At 36.4% G+C, this 24,009-nt stretch overlaps 1 protein-coding gene across 9 annotated transcripts in view; it reads right to left on the bottom strand.

Moving 5' to 3' along the window:
• Positions 1-5,392: 5,392 nt before the first annotated feature.
• The window catches only part of POT1 (protection of telomeres 1), an 83,236-nt gene continuing 64,619 nt past the window's right edge, over positions 5,393-24,009 (bottom strand). For 5 of the 9 annotated variants that reach the window (XM_049813914.1, XM_049813916.1, XM_049813913.1 and 2 more), the window contains 8 exons: positions 23,226-23,270; positions 22,628-22,784; positions 19,494-19,699; positions 16,631-16,766; positions 13,780-13,874; positions 12,116-12,207; positions 8,509-8,614; positions 5,393-7,460 (listed from right to left, as the gene is read on the bottom strand). In XM_049813914.1, coding sequence (XP_049669871.1) covers positions 7,348-7,460; positions 8,509-8,614; positions 12,116-12,207; positions 13,780-13,874; positions 16,631-16,766; positions 19,494-19,699; positions 22,628-22,784; positions 23,226-23,270 — 950 coding nt within the window. In that variant the 3' untranslated portion in view covers positions 5,393-7,347. The remainder of the gene's footprint in view (positions 7,461-8,508; positions 8,615-12,115; positions 12,208-13,779; positions 13,875-16,630; positions 16,767-19,493; positions 19,700-22,627; positions 22,785-23,225; positions 23,271-24,009) is intronic. The other 4 variants (XM_049813910.1, XM_049813909.1, XM_049813915.1 and 1 more) reach the window with 1 other exon arrangement.

The raw sequence follows: 24,009 nt of genomic DNA, 5'->3' as shown, positions 1-24,009 counted from the left end.
AGCAGCTGGGGAGGGCTCTTGCAGCCAGCCAAAGCCAACCCACTGCAGCCAGGCAGGGAAATGGGAGCTCCCCACCCGTTCCACTCTGACATCAGCATAGGTTTAAGGTGTGGAAATTCATACAGATGCATATTTGGGTACTCTGTATGCAAAGGTGAATAAACCTCTTCCTTCCTAATTTGATTAAAAAAAAGCCTCATCTTTTTAGAGTAGGGAGGCTGGGTCATCAGGACATTCACTGTGATAAAATCTCACTGTTTAAGCCAAATAACTCCATCTCTCATTTCCACCACCCTCTCCAGTCTCCATTAAGCAATAGTACCAGTCAGACTGCTGTACTGTTTTCAGGTGCCTTTGCATTTGCTGTCAGTACTATGCCTCTATGCCTTATGCACCTCCACATCCACCACTCCAACTACAAGAAGCCTGAGAAACTTTGACGTTTTTTTTTGTTTGGGTTTGGGTATTATTTTTTATTTTTTTTTTTTAAATTTAACTGAAAAGGGTTACTAGTGTGAGACAGTGGGGAAGCATTTGTTCTTTCAGCCAGGACATTACTGTGGGAGACAGGAAGCACTGGTCCATTCCTGGCTTGAAATAAATTTGTTAAGAAAATATGACTAAGTCGTAACGTTGTTGGGCCTGAGTTTCACTTGTCTGCAGCGAGAATGTTGCATGGAGCCCATCCCCCCACTCCAGTCTGCAATGTAATATGGTGGGATACTGGGTAGGCTTATTGAAAATATATCTATTACCACTGATCCCACCTGTTATGGCACCTAGTTCTTTACAGTCTTCTAAAAAAATAAGCTTATCAAGACTCAAACAGTGCCAATTGGCAATTGTTTTCCTCTACTTCCTATGCGAAGATTAGAAATGTAATTTTTTACCCAAGGAAATTGGTTAGAAGTAATGCTTTACCCAAGAAATTTCTTTTACAGCAAAATAACACCTGGAAGTAAGCACAAATTGAAAAGGAGGAATTAAGGGCTGTATTACCACAGTACCACCTGGCATTATGCACGCTCGTCCATACATGTTTTGCAACTGTGCAGACACAGCTATTGTAAGTTGCGATTCAATCTGCTGCTGCTATTTTGAACTTGTCAGTGTTCTCTTTTTGATCACGACCAACTATTGCATTTTTAAATATTCAGGCTTTGCGGATGAATTTGAGGAAAACTGGGGAGTACTGGTATGTTCTATGAAAAGTGATGGTGTTTTGCACTGAGGAGGTGCCTATTCTTTTGGGATCTCAGTAAGAAAGGCACTGACACTCGAAGCTGGTTAGATGATTTATTAAGAATGGAAGTTGTAGAAAAGGTCACAGCAATCTTATGTCTCTCTGGAGGCTGGGAAGCGCAGCTGTTGCCGAACCAGGCGAGCCCCTCCTTGTGGGTCACAGCATGCTGCGCAGCGTTCCAGTCCATGGTGGGATTCACCAGCTCTGTGTTCACTGGCACTCTTACGTGCAGACTCATCAGTCACTGACAGCTGTCAGGTTTGGAATGTGGACTCAGCCTTGATGAGTCCCTTGGACAGTGCACTCCAAAACTCTTGTCTCAGTAAAGGTAAGGTTCCCCAAAAGGTGCATATATTATTTGAAGTGCACAAGATAAGGCACTATACATATAATTATGATTGAGTACATATCAAATATATGCAAATTGCTTACTTATGTGTTTATTATGTATACCTTCATCGGTTATGCTATTGTATAAAGCAGTTGCGTGGTATCCACAGTAGAGAGGCATACACATGAGTAATCATGGATTACTCTGTTGGTAAGCATAGGCTATTCAGAGTGCACCTTTATACGAGAGGTGTCATGGTTTAACCCCAGCCAGCAACTAAGTGCCACGCAGCCGCTCGCTCACTCCTCCCCCTGCCTGGTGGGATGCGGAGGAAGATTGGAAAAAAAAGTTAAACATGTGGGTTGAGATACGAATAGTCTAATAACTAAAATATAATATAAAATAATATTAATAGTAATGAAAAGGAATACAACAAAAAAAAAGAGAGACATAAACCCCAAGAAAAGACAAGTGATGCACAGTGCAATTGCTCACCACTCACTGACCGATGCCCAGTTAGTTCCCAAGCAGTGATTCCTCCCAGCCCCACTCCCCCCAGTTTATATACTGGGCATGACATCACATGGTTTAGAATACCCCGTTGGCCACTTTGGGTCAGCTGCCCTGGCTGTGTCCCCTCGCAAATTCTTGTGCCCCTCCAGCCTTCTTGCTGGCTAGGCATGGGAAGCTGAGAAATCCTTGAATCGGTATAAACACTGCTTAGCAACAACTGAAAACATCAGTGTGTTATCAACATTCTTATGCTGAATCCAAGACATAACACTATACCAGCTACTAGAAAGAAAATTAACTGTATCCCAGCCAAAACCAGGACAGATATTTAAGGGGCACTCCTCATTCCTAGCTGTCCTCTCACGTGTAACTTCTGGCCTATCTGATCCCTTCAAACGAAGCTTTTCAAGCTTTCTTTTCTGCTGCTTTTTCCTGCAAGAAGGACCCAAGCTGCAGCACATTGCTAACAAATGCTTTGACTGACCTGTAGGGGAAAAGCAATTCTTCGCTCTTCTCCTTACTTTTAATGCTAGTTGGCTTACCTGTGACAGAATACAGCAAATAGTGGAAGTGTAAAGTAGCTGCCTCCCTTTAAGACAACTGTAGCTTCATGAGCAGTGAGACCTTATGCCTATCACTGTATGTACCAGGGTACCTATGCATGAGGAGAAACCAAAGGGCAGGATGTCAAGATGACCTTTGACATCTCTTTATACTGTGGATTTATGTCAAACTCAATCACTGCAACTGCTTCATTTTTTTTCATGGGATTTTGCACCTTTAGCATAGTAAATGGTGATAGGAAAAGAGTGTCCTTCAAGATGGAGTATCATATGGATGTATGCTAGAATAACAGCATTATACACTGCTGCCTGGTGCAAGCCCCTTACCCACCCCCTATTAAAAACAATTAAAAAAAGCCCCTCTGGTAATACATATCCCGCCTGTGACTGATCATATTTGTCATTTGAAACATTGCTTCAGAGGGGCTTTGAGTTTCTTAAAGGGTCATTTATAGACAGAAGAAAAAAGAAATAAAGTCTGCACTTAAATCTGTCCCAGCAGCAGATTTCAGTGTTCAGTTTTGCCACTTTTAGTCACAAAATTCAAGCAGCATTCTAAACTGCTGTCATTTAGAGAATTCCTTTTAGTGAAGTAACACCTCCATAATTCAAAGCTACCTGATAGACAGTCTTCAAAATTAGAGTTAAACATGGACTCAATTATAAAGGTATAGCTTGTACTTCACAAAACTGTATTTTTTTAACAGTGGTTGTCCACGGGCTGTACACACACAGGAGAAGGTACAGAACAAAATTATGCTCAAAGCTTTGCATGCAACAGAACGGTTCTGAGACAAAAAAAAAAATTAAAAATCATTTTGTCCTCTCTAGCACGTATTTCCATATTAAGCATATTTCCTCCTAGTTTCCTTGCAAAAATTCAAATTAAAACAAGTTATCTCCTAAAAGTAGATTTATTCCTAGACTTTCAATTTGCTCGGTTTATGCAGACAAATTGTAATATTGGAGCAATTTTATGGATGTACTGCTGTATGCATGTGTTGGAGTTGTAGCAGAAAACAAGAAGGAAAAACATTGTAGCACCATTTTGGGGTGAAGTTCACCCATAGCTTTACCACAAATATGAATAGAGTGTAGTTCTGCTCTACATTTTTCAAGCACTTTGGATCTGGTAATCCTTCATCAGATGGATGTTTCCACAAACCATAGCTCTTACTGGGAATTTCATGTATAGGAAACACTGTGAACAGCAGCTGCAGCAAACAGTCTCATAAAGACTCTCTATTACCACTTCTTGCCTTTGCTACTGTCCTCTGAAACTGTTCTTTCCCTCTCTCTCCATCTTCTGCTGAACATCCTTGTTTCCAGTTCTTAATATTCACCGCTCAGTACACTTGGAATAATGCTTATTTGAAGTAAATTCTTATTTGAAATTTTTTCTCTCCTCTACTGAAGAAAATTTTCCGCAGTGCTCCTATTCCATCTGAAGAACTTGAACATATATATTTGCTTAATTTTTTCACAATTCCATTTCTCTAGTTGGCCTTGCCCCTTATTGCAGTGCCCCAGTTACTGCTGCTCAGTAGCCAAAGGATTAGTATTAAGCAAAGCACTTCAAAGTCCTGTCTGTAAATCTCTGGATCCCGTAACAGCAAAAGCTGATTGCGAAGTTCAGTCACCACTGAACAGCAGGTTACCTGTCAGAAATGCCTCCTTGTTTCTGCAATATAAGTTATTTATTTACATTCTATCTTTCCAATTGAAGTTTCAAGAGAGTGCGAGGCATCCAAGAGCTTAAATTCAACTGACTTTGGAGAGACTTCCAATCTTAAATTTTTAAACCCCCTTAAAACAAGGTCTTCAAGGAGCCCAATCATACAGGCACCCCCGAAAACACTATTCCACACTGTTTTCTGTTTTGTTTTGTTTTTTCCCCTGAAAACTCTCTTTTTTTTAAATTACAATTTTACCACTTTTATGCACTTACTTGTGTAATTGGGGTGGGTGGGTGGGTTCATGTTCCTTTATTGTTCTTTTATAGTTTTATTATTTCCCCTCACAGCTCCTCTTTTACCATCAGATATTCTTTGCCCTTGCCCGTGGTGATGTTGCCGTGTGCTATATATACTTCACATTCCATACATATTTGCCATTTAGCCCACATTTCTAGTAAAAAGCTGATGTTTTGATGCAGTTACCTGAATGCTCGGATGTATGTGGATGGAGGAAGAAGATGAGACACCAGGATGACATACCTGGAGTTTTCATTGGATCTGTGTACCAATGTTAACCTGATCTACTGTTGGTTCAACTTTTGAGTGTCTTTAAATACTTATGATCTATGTCAGTAATTTTTTTAAACTATTAAAATAGACATTTAACCTTTTATTAATGTTTTAGAAATTTAAATCACATACCTGGTCAAGAAACTGACCAAGGGAAATGTGACTTTTCTATTATGGAGGTTGCTAGTAATGGCTGAATGCCATTGATGCCTGAGATGCTCAGCTTTCAGAAACTGGAGCCTGTTCGTGCTGTAAGTTCAGGACAGAGCAATCTCAAGATTTCCATCCATCAGTCAGCTATTCACAGCCCTCAGCATTGACCAGGACAAGCAACTAAAGGTCTGAGTCCCATCTCAGTGACTTCCATTGCTCCATAAAGGCTACCGATGAGACACAGACATTTTCAACTGGCTGTGCACTAATTCCTTTCTGTACAGTGATCTTTAGTATTGCTAAACACATTTTTTAATTACTAAAATTATTTCTATGAATTGTATTTAGAAAGAGAATTAAACATGTACTTTTCAATCCAACAAACTATACAAACATTCATTTGGAACGTTTTGCTGGATAAAGGCTACTGATAACAAATTTTTCAGAGTCTTATGAACTAGGAACTAAAAGTCAAGTACCAGAAAAACTCTGTATTTGGAAAAATCTTTATTAAACATTTTAATACAAAATTCAGTAGTAAAAAAAATCAAGTGATGCATATGCAGAGTTTTCTGGCAGGGATCTCAGACAAGAGATGTAGTGAAATTGATTTATTTTTCACCAAAGTTCAAAACAAATTCTTATTTATTACTTTACAAAGACTTAATTTAGAAAAATGTGCAGTATCAATATCTGAGTTAACAAAAATCTAAAAATAAAAACATTATATTCCAATGTTTTCATACACTATTTACAAGAAAAGCAAAAAAGATCGCCTTCAATTTAACCCCTAGATTCTGAAATCCTCGGGATATGGCCAGTGTCTAAAGTTCTGTAATATTAATTTAACAACTTTGTATAACTATTTTTTTGTTTATGCATTTATTCACAGATTCAGGCAAGCTTTCATAAACCAGTACTGCTCTTTAGTAAACTGCTTGTTCAATTCCAAAGTTGATTTTTTTCATACTATTTAAAGGAAATATCCACTAAGCACTTTTAATATTGGTTCTCCCTATACACCAATCAATAAAGAACAATCTCCTAGTTTATGACAGATAAACCCAGTATAATTTTTTTAGAGTACCAGAAAATTATCAGAAGATATTTAGATGAAATTTTAAATGACAAATTGCATAATCTATTTAACAGCCCTGAAAAATGAATAAATAAAATGTCATCTACTATCAAAATAATAATCTATTTACAAGTATTCCATATTGCTTCTGAACTCCCTTAAAAAACAGCTGTTGTAAATATTAAGTAATTTTGCTCCGATGGAATGCATTTGATTTGTCGGGGATTTCTACATTAATTATCCTCAGAGAAATGTCCTGAATTTGTCCTACAGACTTCTGAATGCAAAGTAAAACCACTGAGTAATTTTTCTACTCCAGCAGTATTTTCAAGTCATGATATCACTAGATTAGTTCTGTATCTTTAAATTTAGTCATGCAATCTATGTAAAACAGAAACAGCAGATCTGGGCAGCGTAATCTGACAGTAAATTTAGCCAGATACATGAGAGCCTTTGAAAACACAGACACAGCTAATAAGTGTGCTAACAACTTTGGTACCCAATAGGGCCACCTTAAAAATCATTACGACCTACCTAGCAAATGTCAATACTCATTTTACAATTTTACACTACCTTACTTTTGTGGTTTGACTTTAATTTTAGTGATAAACATTACATGGTCACATTCATAAGTCCATTAAAATCTATAGTAACTGGTACACATAGCAGTTACCTTGGTATGATTAACAGGAAGAGTTCTGTCTAAATGTACCTATCAGTGCAAAATCAAAGAAGTCTCTAAAAACGGACAACAACCCTGTTAAACTGGCCGAGGAACAGCAACATATGCTTGCACAAAGTAGTCTGAGAGAAAGTTTACTGAAGAGCTCCTTTTCCGTATCTGCTGAGATCATTTAACACAGAAATGAACACAGTAGCATCATTCTGACTATATTTTCTGAGTAAAACTCACCAGTTTAGAGTAACCTCATCATTGCCTTTCTGAAGGACAGATGGATACCAGATTGTTTCCATCAGCCTGAGCCAAGCAGGATCCAGTGAAAAGCTTAGCACCTCCATTTGCGCTCAGATCACAAGGCTGTATGCCAGGAAAGTAGTAAATACATCAAAGCATAATTGCCATTCACATTAATATACAAGCTAAAACTTCATACATACAGGTGGAATTACTAAGAAAGGAACAACGATTTTTTTTTATACAGTCTCTGATTGCCCCAAATTGTATACTTACTGGATTACTTCCTATTAGCAACACATCACTATACAACACCTTCAGCAACTGTAGTGTCAAAAATTTGGTAATAAACTTGATGTGTCATCGTATCTCTGACATTATAGGACTTGATGAAGCATTCCAGCCATGGCAAGTCATCTACAAACAAAATCCAAATTACTGTTTAATACCAATTTCTAACTTTTGTAGGAGAGAAACATAACTTGAGCAGGATCTTAACTAGGATATCTAAATGTCTACAACAGTTAATGGGAAGAAAAATAAATTACTAATTTTAAAATTCCAATCTGTATCTCAAAATTTCCCACAGCATCTGAAATGGTGTTCAGTGACAATCTTTCAATCTTTCTCACCCTCCTTACCCCAGCGCCCCTCCCAAAACACTTGGTACCAGTAGTTGTACCACAGTATAGCACATATAAAGACTTTCCAATAATAAAAACTTATCCCCATGTGTTTCAGTGAGACAATTTCATGGGTCTCAAAGGGAACAACCTTTACAAAAGGGCCACTTTTTGTAAGCATGGTCAAGACTCCAAGTGTGGTTGTGGTGGTCACTGACAGCCATGTACTTAGAGGGAGTACACTGCAGAGGTCAGAGCTGCGGCAGGGACATATAGCTACCTCGGACGTGTGTAGTTTAGGCAGAGCTACTTCCTGCCACAACAGAACTGCTGCACAAAAACCTCTGTGACTGGATTTGGATTAAGGTTTTGCTCAATTTTCATGGATGTTTCCTGTAGCAAGGGATGCTCTAAATCAGCATGTGCATTCAAAAGTAGAATCTCACCCAAAGCATGTGCCAGAAGCTGAACTCCCTTTCAGTTTTCCCTAACGTACTGTGACATTCAGTACGAGGGTGTTTAGGTTAACTTCCATATGAATACAAATGACATGTTAGTGCTTGCATAGACATGACTGTATTCACACATCACTGCATGCTACATGAGAATTTACTGAACTATTACTTTTCTTTCTCAAAAGGGAGTTCTACTATTACAGAAATGTACCAAAACAAATTAATTGGAACTCTCCTTACAGACTCCTGCATTTCTCTGTTCTGAGTTTTGCCCATGCATAAGTTGAATTCTAAGACTTTGCATGTGCAATGGCAGATTGAAAGACGCTTCCCCCGCCCCCCGCCCCCCCCCCCCCCCCTTTTTTTTTAAAATAATGGCAATCTGACCTAATTTTCTTCCTGGAGGACAGAGCGTATTCATGGTCATCTGCATCTTTTGCTGAAGAGAATTATTAGTTAAGATTTCAGAGGCAGGAATTTGGAAAAAATTTTCCTGGAAGAGAACAGAAAAGTATGAGGCATTGGAAGAGGGGCAAGAAATCATTAGCCAGAACCCTGACTGCATGTTCTTTTATCAATTAAGGAACTTAAAGTTATCCAGATAGGCAACACAACAGAAGAACAATACTATTTCTAAAACTGTTCAGATACAGAAGAAAACCAAAGCTGTCTGAAAAAATTAATAGTCTGTATTTCAGTACCCCTGAGTATTCAGGGACTACAGCCACCCAGAAAGCACACATGTAGGTCTGTATACATAACTGGCAGATATTCCTCATAAACCTCTGTAACCAGACAATGTTATGGCCAGAAAGGATGGTCAGTCCTCCTCAACAGTCCCTCGCTGCAGTGAGCAGAACATTTTGAGAGGAACAAAGTCACTTGAAAACAAGGGGGCACTGCAACCTGGCTTCATAGAAGTGGAACTCCCTTAGTTTGAGTTTCATTTTTTGATAGTTTTAGAAACTATGGAGAAAGGCTTATACTGTGGCATACATTTCTGAATGAAGGAGCAAAATAAAGAATGGAACACTGAAACATTAAGTAAACCTTTTCTGTGTATTTTTAAACCATATACAGTAAGCATGACTGACAAAACTCCCATTTTATTCTTTCCAAGTTTGTTACCTGATTTTGTACCTCTAACAGCTCATCATCTTACACCTTGTCAAAGTGAGCTAAAGCTTCTGATAGCAATTTCTCCTTTTTGTTAAAAGATAAAAATACAGAATAATCTGCCTTTGTATAATTTTTGTCTGATACGTTTAATGGAAGTGATCAGAAGTTAGCAGATAATCCAGCAGCAAAATTGACAGAGATAACTACTTTTTCCTCTCAGTCTTACAATTCTTCTTCTGACTATAGAACTTTTCGATTTTTTCCTTCAATGACTTTTCCTATAAAGAGGAGAGGAAAGAAAAGAACTGAGAGCATTCCTACAGAAGTGTGACTGGAAGCTAGTGTAAAGCTGGACTTCAAAGTAGCCCAGTTCTTTCTCAGGTGGTGCTGAAGGACCCAAGTTTAAGGCTTGGAAGGTATTGGCTTGTCTTTGAAGTACCACCAGCAGGAATGCTAGCAGCGGGCACTTCAGAAGAAATTGTGGGTTTTTCTTCTGCAGCTAAGCTGTAGTACTGAGCAGTAGCTGATAAGAATCTGAGCTACCATGAAGTAGAGATTTTTGGAATTCTGCATCAAGAGATGGTTTAAAATCTTCCCCCCCCCACCTTCTTTTTGCAGTTTAGTTTCTCGATATAAAAAAGAAAAAGGACAGTAGAAGGCAAAGATGACTAGCTGAAATGGGGATTGCAGCCTTTGACCTCCTATGCTGCTAATACACCATGTATTTTAAGAAAACACACATTTTTTCCAATATTGTTTTTACTTACAGTCTTAAAATTAAACATGGAAGACTACTCCCTTCAAAGTCCCACTCAAAGTCATTAAGTACAATGGTGGAAAATATATACACATTAAATAAAATTGCTGTGGGGGAAAAAAATTTCCCACTGAATTGTTTCTCTGTCCCATTTTGGACAAAGTTATAACTCTGAAGTGCCACTACACTGACTATTTACCACTTGGGTAAATAGATTACTCCAAACGTGTATTGTGAGATCCTGATATTCCCAGCCATGAACTGCTGGAATAAGAAAACAGACAAATGCACTTATAGAAGGAAAAAAGGTACAATGTAATACTAATGTATTTTAGATAATAATTCTATTTTTTACCAAGTTCTTCTCACTTTTTTATTATTTTCTCTTTTCAAAACGATTGACATACCATCTCAAAATTTAGGATAGTAACTAAAATGTGTGTGTGTGTGTAAAAACCAAAAGAAAACCCCCCAAAATCCCCAAAGGTTAAACAAAATGAAAAAACCCACAAAGTACATAGCAACAGATATTTCTACTGCACGCAAAAATACATGTAAAGGAGTAAATTCACTAAGGAGGATACTAGACTTACACAATTCATATTCAGCCCTAAATTGGAGATGCAGGAAACATTGACCAGCTCTTGTCAGCCAGAAATCCTCCACCTTCCGCATCACAAAAAATTCTTACCCTAAGCATCTTTGTGCATTAAACTGCTAATCTAATAATAAAGCTTATGAATTAGAGTAAAAAGGAAATAAATAATAATAATAAAAAAATCCTGAAGAGTAATTGGTAGTTTACCGTCAAGATAGATGTCCAAAGTGGATTCTGCAGGGGATTGTCCGAAGTCTGGTGATTTTAAGAATTTTCAGTAGTGACATGCTTTATGGAATAGCAAATAGGCCCACTATGTTTACAGACAAAACCAAGCTGGGGGAACCGCAAGTATACAGGAGTAAAGAATTAATTTCTGACAAACTTGAAGGCCAGTAGGACAAAAAAAAAACCCCAACCAACAACCAACCCCCCTGCCTTTCTACCAGATACATGTATAAAATACTGCTTTTAAGCAAACCAAATCAACGGCTCAAAGAATGAGGAATAATTTCTTAAAGCTGAGGTTCTACTCAGAGATGAAGGGATTATACCATGAATCAGTAAGGAAGAAATTAAGCGATCGCCATACTGGTTTATACATATAGAAGCGTTATCTGGCAACCCCTCATGCTAGGGTACTGTTTTAGCACTTTAAGGAAGATGTGGGCCACCTGGGAAGAAGCCAGAAGAACAACAGTGAGGATGGTCAGAGTTTTCAAAGAACTCTGATCTGGAAGAAAAAACTCTGATATGAAAAAAACTCTTATATGGAAGAAGATAGAATGAACAGGGGTTTTTTAGCCTTCAGAAGGTAAAATCATTATACAGTATGTAGTGACAGGAAAACTATCCATTTTTCAGTGTCTCAGGTAGCAGGAATGGTCTTAAGTTGCTTCAGAGAAAACTGAAAATAGGTTAATTCTAAGGTTAGCAAAGTAGTTGAACAAACTGCTTCTGAAATCAAAGATGAATATCTGCATAGCTATAGTTTAGTCCTGTCTAGGTTCAGGGGAAGGAAGGCATCTTCTAACCTCATGGTCGTATGAAACAAAAATCAAGAATTAGTGATTGGATAGATTCTACTGAGAGTTTAAAAAAAAGAGATAATAAGGTTTTGAACTAATGCAGAAGTTAACTGCATAAATCCTGAAATGCTCCCATCATTCACACAGCATTTAAGCTGCACAATTTAACATTGCCAATAAAAGAGAAATTCAGCCATGGAAATGTATAGAAATCTATGGAAATAGCAAATATCTATCTATAAGTTTCAGTTTTGTCTTTATGCTTTGATATTCTGTACTCTGATATTTTATTGAAAAATTACTAAAAATTACATTCTGTGCATCTTAATTGATGGACAGTATTAATAACATTACAGCACTGGTAACTGTCCCTGCAAAACACTGCAGGTAACATAGAATGAATATTTCTAAACATACATTTGCTATTTTAAAAACAAATAAAACCCAAACCCACATAATCTGTAGAGTCTACCTTCACCTGGATTTACTTACATAATCAAAAAGGTATACATTTAGTGCTCCTGTTGCATCAACCAGTGTAAACTTCATAATAAAAACATACTGGAGTGGCACAATACCTAAAACTGGAGAAAGAAAAAATTGATCTGTTTCTTAGAGTGAATATGCAAGACAAACCATAACAACTCAAGCTCGCAATATCCCTCCTTTAATAGTAACTGACTTTGAATACTGTCATTAAAAGTATAAATTGACAGGCCAAAATATACAGCCTCTGAATGACAAAATGTGGTTCTATTTTGACAGCACATTGCAATCTGCCTAGAAACACTTTAATAGACAAGTCTATAAAAATGCAGAAGGATTTTTAAGTACTTATTCTCATCCTAGTAAAAGAAATGCTAATACTTGCTTAGATCTTAGATCCTATATTGGTAGGATCCTCCTACCCTGTTATTTTATCCATGGAAGATTAAAGGAGACTTGCTCTTAAATTCAGTGATAAGACGACAGCATTCCACCTGAAAACATATCTTCTGAGGAAAACAATTTGTTTCATTTGATTTAGTAGAAGCTACCAGGCAAAGTCTTACTCAGAAAAACTTTGCTGGCAGTTCTGAAAATATTCCAGCATAAGTAAATGACTATAGTAATTCTCTCACTGGCAGCAGTAACTGTTAAGCTGCAAACATAAAATATCTTAAACATACAAAGTTAATGCAACTCTGCATCAGTCTCTTTGGGGTACATCTACTTAAATTGGCTAGTCATTTTATGTTCAACTGATCTGATATACTTGCAGGTTATCATTTAGTCTGAAAATACAGACGATAAAAGAATAATATACATAAAATAATTTAAATGCCAGAAAGCATTTAATGAATATTGTTTTCATTTTGAGAATGTCAACCACAGGTGTTGTAACACTGCCAGTTATATATTACTTTACATTTATTTGATAGAATTATGACAATTTAAGAGAACTACTGTATCGCTTGTTATAAAGTCTTTACCAAGCTTAGATACTGCTAGATATTCCAACTTAATGTTAGAGCATGAATTGATAAACTTGAAAATATTCTTTCTCCTTAATATGTTGTAAAGTTTTAAGCTCCATTTTACCTCCAGCATTTGAACGTGTTGACTACATAAAGTAAAGCAAGGAACACACAAAGCATAGAACACACATATATGTTATGGTATAATTCCTTTCATTTGAATATTATTTCTTGCAGACTCTCTAGAATATGCTTAGCATTGATAAGGCTTGCAGGAGATAAAAGTCTAACTTGTACTAGTCATTAAATAGGACTGTCTTTAGTTCAGGTCAGAAAAACTTCATCTTCAAAAGGGAAAGCAAGACTAACTTATAGGACTGCAAGCGTGTACATAGTTTAAAAATGACATCTGCAACCAAAAATTCATCACTTCTGTACTACGATAGGCTTTACTAGTGACACCTATGGTAGAAAGTATTCAACATATAAAATCCTTTAATTCATATTGTAATGATTTCAAAAGTAAATATGTTATTTCAACTAGTAAAAGGTGAATAAATTTTACAGCTTTATACTCAAGTATAACAATAAATTACATGCCTTCTGTACAAAACTGCAACCCAGAAACCAAACTATTTCATATAAACACTTCAGAATTAAGGTACGGAAGTATTCCAGGACAATATCATGTCAGCTGACCTTGTGCTATTTCAGTTGGTTCCCATGATGGTTGTTGTTCTGCTGCAATGGAACTTAGACTCTTGATAGGCTTTGGAGTTGAACACTGCTTGCACCTAGCATTTAAAACAAGAAACTGAGACTAACCAAACACTTATTTATTTATATTAGAAGCTTTCTGCAGAAAAAAAAAAATAATTCTGATTTCCTTAATCAGTGTGAGTGCAAAAATATTTATATCGCTGTTTAAAATAACTATTTTACTAGACACATAAGCTTTAGACCACATCAAAACCCTTAATGCTGCTTTTGTATTATGCCCAAGAAGAAATAAATCATTTTGGTCTGGAAAAGACCACCTCAGTGAACAGAAAGGAGGAAAACTGTACATCAAGGCTGAGAGAGCTGGGGTTGTTCAGCCTGGAGAAGGGAAGGCTGCAGGGAGACCTTATTGCAGCCTTTCAATATATAAAGGGGGCTTATAAGAAAGATGGAGAGAGACTTTTTACCAAGGCCCTTAATGACAGGACAAGGAACAATGGTTTTAAACCGAAAGAGGGTTGATTTAGGTTGTACAGAAGGAAGAAATTCTTTACTATGAGGGTGGTAAGACACTGGAATGGGTTGCCCAGAGAGGCTGTGGATGCCCCATCCCTGGAAGTGTCCAAGGCCAAGTTGGATGGGGCTTTAAGCAACGTGGTCTAGTGAAAGATGTCCCTGCCCATGGCAGGGGCATTGGACTAGATGATCTTTAAAGGTCTCTTCCAAGCCAAACCATTCTAACATCACTACATTGCTAAACATATATTCCTATGTCACTGCTAAACATATATTCCTATGTCACTATTTTGTTGTTTAGCAATACAAACAACATTTCACTTTGTAAAAGCAGGAATGAATCTGAACTTGTAGCACACTCTAAAAACACAACAGGGTTAGAGGAGAAATTTGGCTTTACCTATGTTAAAAAATATTAACTATGAGTTATTAAAACAATCTCTTTCATTACTGGTATATTTACACCAGTAATTATAAATTTTACACGTGACATAGTAAGCAAATGCTGCAAGTGGACGAAAGTACTGAAAAACTGTTTTCAAAGTTGTTCTCATTTGACTCAAGGAGTAAAATTACCGCACGACTGTTTTTTCCAAATTAAGCTTCTGTACTAGTATATTACAATTAGAATTTAAAATAGGCATTTACTGTCTTTTGGAATTACATGCAAAACATGTCATAAAAATCAATTGCACTAGTTCTGCTCAAGTGGTATAAAGGAGTGAAGTTACTTTTTTCCTTTAAAAAACCCACCCAAACTCCAATAAAGTAACTTAACTATGAACTTTGTTTTTTATATGCAAGTGTGTGTGTGTTCATTTTTATATATATATATGAATATACATGCATACGCACACACACATAAATATTTATTTGGGTATTCAAGCTTATTCCTACAGCAAAAATAACTTTGCTTTTCATTCTACTATACAGAATTTTTTTAGACTTTGCTAAGTATACGCTACTGAAAAAAGTGTGTGGAACAGAGCTCTGAAATGCCAACATCCTTGTGAAGTTCCTTCCTAAATATCCTGTAAACAATCACGGAATATCTTATAGAGCGTTGGCTTTTATGGTACAGCCATTTAAACAGAGAATGATGTCTGACGGTGAGTTGTGCATAGCTGGGGAAATACATGGATTATGAAGTGCAAGGGGAAATACTTTGTACTGGTGAAGTTCCAGTCCCAGTAGGAATATCCATATATTGCCTTTATTTAAAAAAGCTGTGGACAGCCATATCTGGAAAGGTCAAACAATATATGACAAAGAGAAAAAATTATCTGTATTTGTTTTATCAGGCCCTTATGGGAAACTTTAGGGTTCACATGAAACATGCAATATTTCTGCACAGAATTTTTCTTACTGCCTACAGGACTGAAGTAGTGCAACACAGTGCTCTGCTTGAACTTATTAGGGCTGCTGAGAGGGAGGACTCAGCTTGCATGAAGTAGACCGTTATTTCTGAGCTCAGTAACTGCATGCTGCTGCTGCTGCGCAGTACTGGGAGAACACACTGCTGCTAGCTCTCACTGAGCAGGAACATGGTATTGCATGGCATAGCACAGATACCAGACATAGATATGTGTACTATATTCCACAGCCTTGAAACTGTGGAATTCAGAAACCCGATGAAGTAATCTCTACAGTGACTGACATCCACAAGCAGGTAAAGGCACTTTGCAGTGTTGTAGATCCCAATAAATGGCAAAGGCTGAGGAAAGGCTGTCCAAAATCCCTCATTTCTTCCAAACCCCAAACTTTCCCAACACCAGGAATGAGAGAGAATGAGACATGGATTGACAGCCTGAAATTATTTTTTGGGTCTCTATTTAAACATTACCTGTGTACAAAAAAAACCAGCATGCATTTTTAAAGCAACATATGTTTTGGCTTTAGTCTAACGAGTAAGACCTGAAAATAGTATTTTTCTGGCCAGAAAATGGAAGATCTGGACTAAATGAGGAAGATTTAGGCATTTTGCAGCCTAAAGAGACTCATATGTGCACTTCCATCTCTGTAGTATATTGCCCTACCCACACATCACAGGCAAGACTGAACCTGGGGTGCTGTGTAATTAAGGACATAAGATTTATAGAGCAAGATAAAGCCCAACTGCAGTTAAGTCCTTTGATATGAGGTAGTAGTATGGCATTTCAATCCTGATCTCAGTACTGCTGATCATGTTATGTATTTTGCATCAAAGAGTCTTTGGGTAAGTTATCCCTTGAGCACTGCTGTTTGAATTACTGAAGAAAATGATAACTATCTATTGCTGCAACTATGAAAATATCAACAAATACTTTGAACCTACCCATAATATTTTATGTTCCCTTGTAAAAGAAAAGGAGCTGAAGGATCTAATAATTCAAGATCATCTTCTGTGGATCTCACAGGAATAACACATTTAAATCTTTTTGTAAGCTTCCAGAGTTCTTTTAGTGTTCCACCTATCAAGAACAGAAAAACATGTCTTTTAAAACTGTAATCAAGAATAAATTGAACAGCTTGCATTTCTTGGCTGATTAGATGTTGATTTCAGGACCTTCAATAAAAATTGAGACCCACTATTGAAAACTGAAAAAATAGTCCATAACCTTCTCACTCTTACTCAACAACAGACTCAATAAAGAATCAAAGATAGGCATTTATCAGAGCAGATGCCTTAATAGCTATCATAGCCATCACTGTAACCATGAGGTTGTATTTTGTTAGCATCACTTTCATTTAATTTCTCCTATGATTTTATTTGCAATTTTCTTGGGGGGAAAAAAGAACAAACTGACCTTTTGTAATTGATCCTAAGTAAGTGTTTTTTCAGCTTTTAACCAGCAGTTTATGAACAAGTATTCAACCACATCATAATTGACATAAGGTAGGAAATGCAGAACCACCAAACTTCATGCTAATTTGAGTGCTAGTTAATTGGGGCTATGCTAGGAACACAGCAGAAATTTGATGTATTACAGCTGGAACCCTGAGATTTTCCGATTCCAGTGACAGGAAAAAGTTTTTTCAAATTTATTAAAAATCACAGGATAACTTGCCTTCAGTCTCTGTACTATGGACTGCAGAACGGATTGCGGATTCTTTTTGACAGTTCACCAGTTCAGTGGAAATGTGGTAAATTTATTAATTTAACACACAGAGAATAGTTATTTGGAAATAGTTCAATAAATTATATGATTGAATCAGCTTGTGAACAACAACTAAAAAAAGCAAGCAAACTGTTCTAAAATAAATATATTCTACAACAGCGTTGTTTACCACTAACTATAACTAAGATGTTTCAAAGACTTTATGACAAGTAATTACAACACTGGATTCTAAAATATTTATTGCATATATTTGTTACTTCTATTGCAGAGGTAACTAGAGAAGAAAATAAAATCAATAAAATTGCATTATTACTGGTGATGAAAAAATGCACAACATGAAACCTCCTCAATGAACTTCTAGTAAAAAAAAAACAGAGGCACAGATATTTGAAATTACTTCCCAAAAAGTTAGAAAACAAAGGTCCTCCAAGTACAGTCACGCAGATAACACATCTCATATACATTTCAACTGTTATTCAAGGGATTAACATACAAATTCAGCATAGTTTTAACTGACATTGCTAAAAGGTCTTCAGAATTTCAACTTTCCTGTAATATGAAGTTACACTGAGCAAATGTATTCTGGCTTCAAAGAGACTGGCATAAAACACAGACAATTACTAGGGGTTGACAAGCAGAGTGATTTCATGCACAAATAGCGAGTATATGCAAGGAGCATTAATCTACTTGTTAACCGTAACATTTCACTCTTCAGTTCAACTAATCTATAGCAATGGTTATGGAATCCTCTCACTCCCTGTTGAGGGTCACATAAAATTCTGTCCGTTATCCAACTACTTCCTCAATTCCAGCCCAATAGATGTCAAACACTCAAAAAGAAGTCCTTGTTTCAGCATAATGATTATGGGGAAGAATAGAGTATTGTGTTGTAGAAGAGCAAATTGCTTGTGTTTAACAAATGAGTAGAATCTAGACCACGTCTGTCTAATAAATGTCATAATGTGTTTGGCCTTTGAAGGTTGTCTGTATTTGGAAAAGTGCTGGGAAGATTTCTAGGGAGACTTCAAAATCTCCACATCCAAAAACTTAAAGGTAAAAATTAAAATAGCATGTAGCTTTGGCAAGGTTCATGATCAATGTTCTTGGAAAGAAGTGCTAAAACACGGATTATGCCTTTTCCTTGTGCTCCAACATGAAGCACATATATCCACATACACGTGTACTGAGCTGCTGGCACTTTAACATCTGAAAAAAGATTTATCAAGTTATATTGTTCAGTTATTTTGGGAAAATAGAGTAGAACTAGATTCTTTTTTCTTTTGTTTTCACAAAGATAAGGTTAGATTGAAAAAAAATAAATCCAGTTTGGAACATGTCAGAAATAAAGCAGCTATTAGAACTAGTTGAATGTAAAGTAAAGCGGAAAACAGAAGGGATTTTGTCATTGACCCTTACACAAAGGACCACCTGACTTACATTTGCTTATTCATACCACTACTGGAGCACAACTGAAGACTTTGTTTTAAACTCAGAATGGTCCTACATGCAATTATTTATTACTTTTCTTCTATGCAAAACATTCCTTATAAGTATTCTTACTAAACTGCTTTGTTTAAAGTTCAGTGGCTATTTCTCTTCCCTGAGGAAATCTGATAAAAACCAAACCAAACCAAAAAAAATCTCACGTTGTGAGCTCTATTAATGTGAAACAACACTGACATCCAGAGGCTGACAAAGTTAATTGTAGGCTTGTATTATGAGAAGCCTTCCAAAACTTTTCCACTTCAATACTAAAAATAGGGTTTTTTTGGAAGACTCTGCGAGTTTTCAAATCAGAACTGAAAAATCAGTAAGCACAGCTTGAACATATTCAGATATTAATTTGAGCAGAATCAACAATAAACTTATTGGTATGTTTTAAAATAGACAGAAGCATCTTACAAGACCTTCACAGATGACATTTTTCTGTTTGCACAACGGTAACTTAAAGTTCTAGCTGAGTTTTTCTTTTCTTTGAACACGCCTTTATTTGAATACAACTTCAACATATCTTAACTTTGTAGATACTTAGAGTGGACACTGTGACATAAGCAGCGGTATATTTGCAATTTATCTTACCTTCTATCATAAGCAAAGTATCTTCAGGCTGTTGAAGCATTTCATCATGCTTTACAAAATGGATAGCTATTTTCCTTTGTTTCTGGTCTTGTGTAGTCCACATTACAGAATCATACCAGGACGTATTGTGTAATTCTGGGTTTGGGGCAGTAACAGCAGAGCCTTGTAAAATAAAGTCAAAGTCATCTCCGTCTGGAACTTCTTGCCTAAAACCATTTCCAAAATGAATAAGTAAATTCTAACAGCTTCTCCTTAGGCAATCTAGCAACAAGGACAACAGTACTCTAAATAAATATTAAAATATAGTCATGAGAGTTAAAGTATATACAGGAAAAATAACTTTGTTGTTATATCAGTCTAAACATTTGGAGCTGTATAGAAATTACGAGAAGATTATTCATTTCCATGTTAATAAATATGCTAAGTAATCTAATCTTACCTAGGAGCAGAGGCAGCCTAGTGGCTCCATCCACACATATGTAAATCCATGGAAAAACAAATACATCAGATTTATGTTATTTCAGTTGGGCCTTAAAAGGGCCACACAACTGCATACCACTTTACCAGAGTGAAAAGACTGTATAAGCTCATATAATTTAAAGTTTTATGTTCTAACCTATTTTACTTTGCATATTTTGGGGGGGGGGGGGGGGGGGGAGGGCGGAAACAGAATAGCTTCATGTATGTACTGTAAAGGGAAAACCTGCAACTCTGCGCTACAGTTTCTTTCCAGTCCTGCTGGAGTGCACCATTTGTGATCCACAGAGAAGTAATGCAGGCCATTCAAATTTTACTAATACTATCAATAACAGGCAAAAAGCCAGTGGTTGGCGCACAAATTAAAAACACAGTAGAATGTTTTCTCCTAAGCAAGACAGACCTGCTGGCTTCAGGTGGAATATGAACCGCAACAAAAAGGATAATGAAAAAAAAGGCAAAAGCTTGGGCTGTTTCATAAAACACTGAAAGAAAGTAGGTGCCAAGCTTCAGAGTGGAGTTGAAGAAAAAATACCATCAACTCCTGCAGATTATTCTGATGATTTCACTTTCAAACCCAAGACCACCTGCTTCCACCAGTGAATAGAACAATTCCTGCCTATGAAACTAAACTTTGATATTATTCTGCTATGACTGTAGAACTGGCACACAATAAGTCTTACTGAACATGAACTTTCATTTTATGAGCTGTTCACATTAACTCTTTTCACCTGTGTTCCTGGATTACTATTTTAAATGCAAAAGCAATGGACCTAATATAACAGGTCATCTTTCCAGATATACCCATTAAACTCTTCCAGCCCCTACAGCCTGCCTGTAGATTTCCCGCAGAGGCAGGAATGGAATGAATTGGCTTGAACTAAGCTACACACGACGACTGAAACTTCTATAATGTGGATACATGAATAAAACTACATACACATATATCAATATTTTGCTATTTACAGGAAAGCTTCCAGTTGAAGTCCAAAAACCAAAAATACATCTCTCACAAAGATTTTATACTCCAAGCGTTATATGTATCTTACTGCATACAGTGTTAAAGGATCAAACTTGCATTGAACTTTGTTCAGTCAGGCTCTTCAGCATATGCTAAAACATGAAACAACTTCTGCCACAGCAGAACATGTAGGAGGGAAGGATGCCCCTAAAGCATATTTCCTTTGTGGGCCTCTTAACTAACTCAATCCAGGCTGCAGTACAGCTCCACTATATTTCACTGATTCCATCCACCTGATGTACACGGTTGAGAAAAGAGAAGCTAAATTTCTGGGAAGCACTGCAAGCAGTCCTATCACTGCAGCAGGACAGTGGCAGTAGTAGTAGAAAATAGGCTAACTAAAGCCTCACAAATCTATCTGGTTAAAAGTCTACCCTGATTTTGAGGCAAAGAGAAGGCAGCTCTATGTGAAACAGGAGAAGACTCAAATGAACAGAAATGAAGATATTAACAAGTCAAAAATATATAAAAAGGCTATAGTAGTCATGGAAAATTGTGGGATAAGGATGAATTTCATAAGGAACAAAAAATTCTATCAATTGTATCTGCTTATTACTATACAGAGTTGGCAAATTATCAATTATGTGACAAAAGTGGCAGAGAGAGTTGGTAATTATCTCCTTTTTACACTTGGTAATAAAGACCACGTACTTGTATGTTGTGAAGATGATGAAGCACTTCCTCTTACATTAGCAACCAAGAGAACGTTATAACATCTGATAAGGACCACTATTTTTAAAGCTGCAAGCATGCTATTTTGCATGCAAAAGCTGTAAGAGAAGGATAGTAGGGGCATTTTCTTCTCTCAGTGATGTTTGTACCTAATAAACCTTGATTGTGCAAAAAATTTCAAAAGGCCAGGAGAATATTAATGTGCCACCTTATTAAGAAAGCAGTACTTTACACCAGTAACAATAAAGCTGTTTGTGTGGGACCGATGCTAGGCTAAGCCAGGCAAAAAAAGTGATACAGGATTCAGATGATCATGAATAAATAGCACTGTAATTCATGTCACTCAGTAGTTTAATCAAAAATAGACCATTTCAAACAAACTTTCTTTCATTTTTAGATGAATATACACCATAAATGGCGTATGATTATTTGACTGAGCATTATTTGATACAATGAGAAACTGTATTAAAGTGGAAATAACAATGCTAAAACGGTCAGCGAACTGGCTCAGGTCAGAAAAAAGACAAAAATACCAACATGAATGGTGTTTCCCTGGTATTTCAGGATCGAGAAAAGATGCCTTCTCTGGAAGATACACTTTAGTCGAAGATATTTTATTCGTTCATTTGGAGACTATCATACCTTTTTGCTTATCTTTTTAAAAAAACTGCAATACAGAAACAGGTACTTAAATACAACTTTGGTGTGAGAAAAAACATACTGCTATATTTGAAAATAAAGAAAAATTATTGTTTTGAAAGCAAAAGGTTCTGTAAATGGAACTCTTCTGATGATTTAAAGTTTTCCTACCTATTACCAGTGAGTTTCAAATCTTTGCTCAAAATGAAATACATTTACATTCAGCTTATTTTACACAAGAAAGGATGAAAATACACTGAAAAATCTAGGCATCCCAAAACATACAGAACAATTTGTAATTACTTTTACTGTGTGAAACACTTACAAAGAGTTGCATTTGGAACAATGAAGTTTAATAGACTGATAGAGCTTCTGGGGTTTATAAGTTCTCAGCTTTGCTCTAATGCGATACTGTTGAGGAGCCGTGCTGTTCAGAATGGTTTTCAGTTCTGTGTTATTCAAATCCTGATGATCTGTTAATACTGCAAAATAACAACACACAGAGAAAAGGCTGTACATACCTATTAAACACCATAATTTTTGAAATATAGAAAATGGCCATAGCAGGTATGCATTTTCCCTTAGTTCTCAGCTTCTCTTTCCTTCCCAGTTGCAGCCTCAGTTTTATCAATAAGTTACTACAGTCTTTAAGATAAATCACAACAGGCCGTCGGAGCATGGTGTACTTGAGTGTACAGAAATTTAACATGTAGAAAAAAACAAATGAAAGTAGACTACATAAATATGCTCTATTCCTTTAAAAATGGAATAAAACCAAAGTAACATTCATAAACTTATACTCTTAGAATAGCTTTTCCTATAATAAGTAGAATATATTATTTCAACCTTTGAGCTGATGTCTCAAAAATATTTTTGTTCTTCAGTAAAAATAAAATTCACCTTGAGGTCAAAATGTTTCCTACCTGTAACAGGTAACTGCTGACATCTCTGCAAGTATGATTCAAGATCTAAAATCAAGAAGAATTTCTAAGTTATTTTCCTTCCTTCTTTTTCTTCTTTATCATGTGCACACAAAACCATATAGACAGGCAGATAGATACACACACAAGCCCAAAAGCTGAACAAAGGAAAATGGAAATCCTAATGTATGAAAAGAATGTAGCAAAAGGGAAAAGCAAAGTAAGCACAAGACAAACATTAGATATCAAGAGTTAACATATTTGAGGAGGAATTAGTGTATACATTAAATAGCAATGCTCATCAAAATGAACACTTTTCAAATGTGTACTGTGAATGATACTGCTGACATAAACTGTATTCATCCCTCCGTAATCCTTCTGGACAAGAGCATCAATACATTATTCTAAAAACAATATGGACTGCCTAGTCCCTCCTCTGAACAACCTCTACTACATATACACAGTGCAGTAAATATGTGCAAAATTCTTTCTAAATTTGCAGTATTATGGTCTAGACATGAAGTATTTATTTATTCTTGACTTTTGCACCCTCTTAGAAAATCCTATCAGAGTATGTTAATAATGTGTAAGTAACAGGATTTAAATGCTAAAATCAAAGATGCAGACTATGTCCAGCCAGCTTTAGAGTTTAATTCGCTTTAGTTATACTTATTCTGGGCTAAAAATACCATCCGAAGAATAGCACGGGATCTGTAGAACTGCCTGTAAGATACTACATTTCCATGGTGCTGCACCTTGCAAAACTCTGCCACTGATACAACCTTCC

Source organism: Accipiter gentilis, chromosome 11 (genome assembly GCF_929443795.1).
Source record: "Accipiter gentilis chromosome 11, bAccGen1.1, whole genome shotgun sequence".
In the NCBI taxonomy this organism is placed as follows: domain Eukaryota; kingdom Metazoa; phylum Chordata; class Aves; order Accipitriformes; family Accipitridae; genus Astur; species Astur gentilis.
This window is presented reverse-complemented; position numbering and strand designations above follow the sequence as displayed.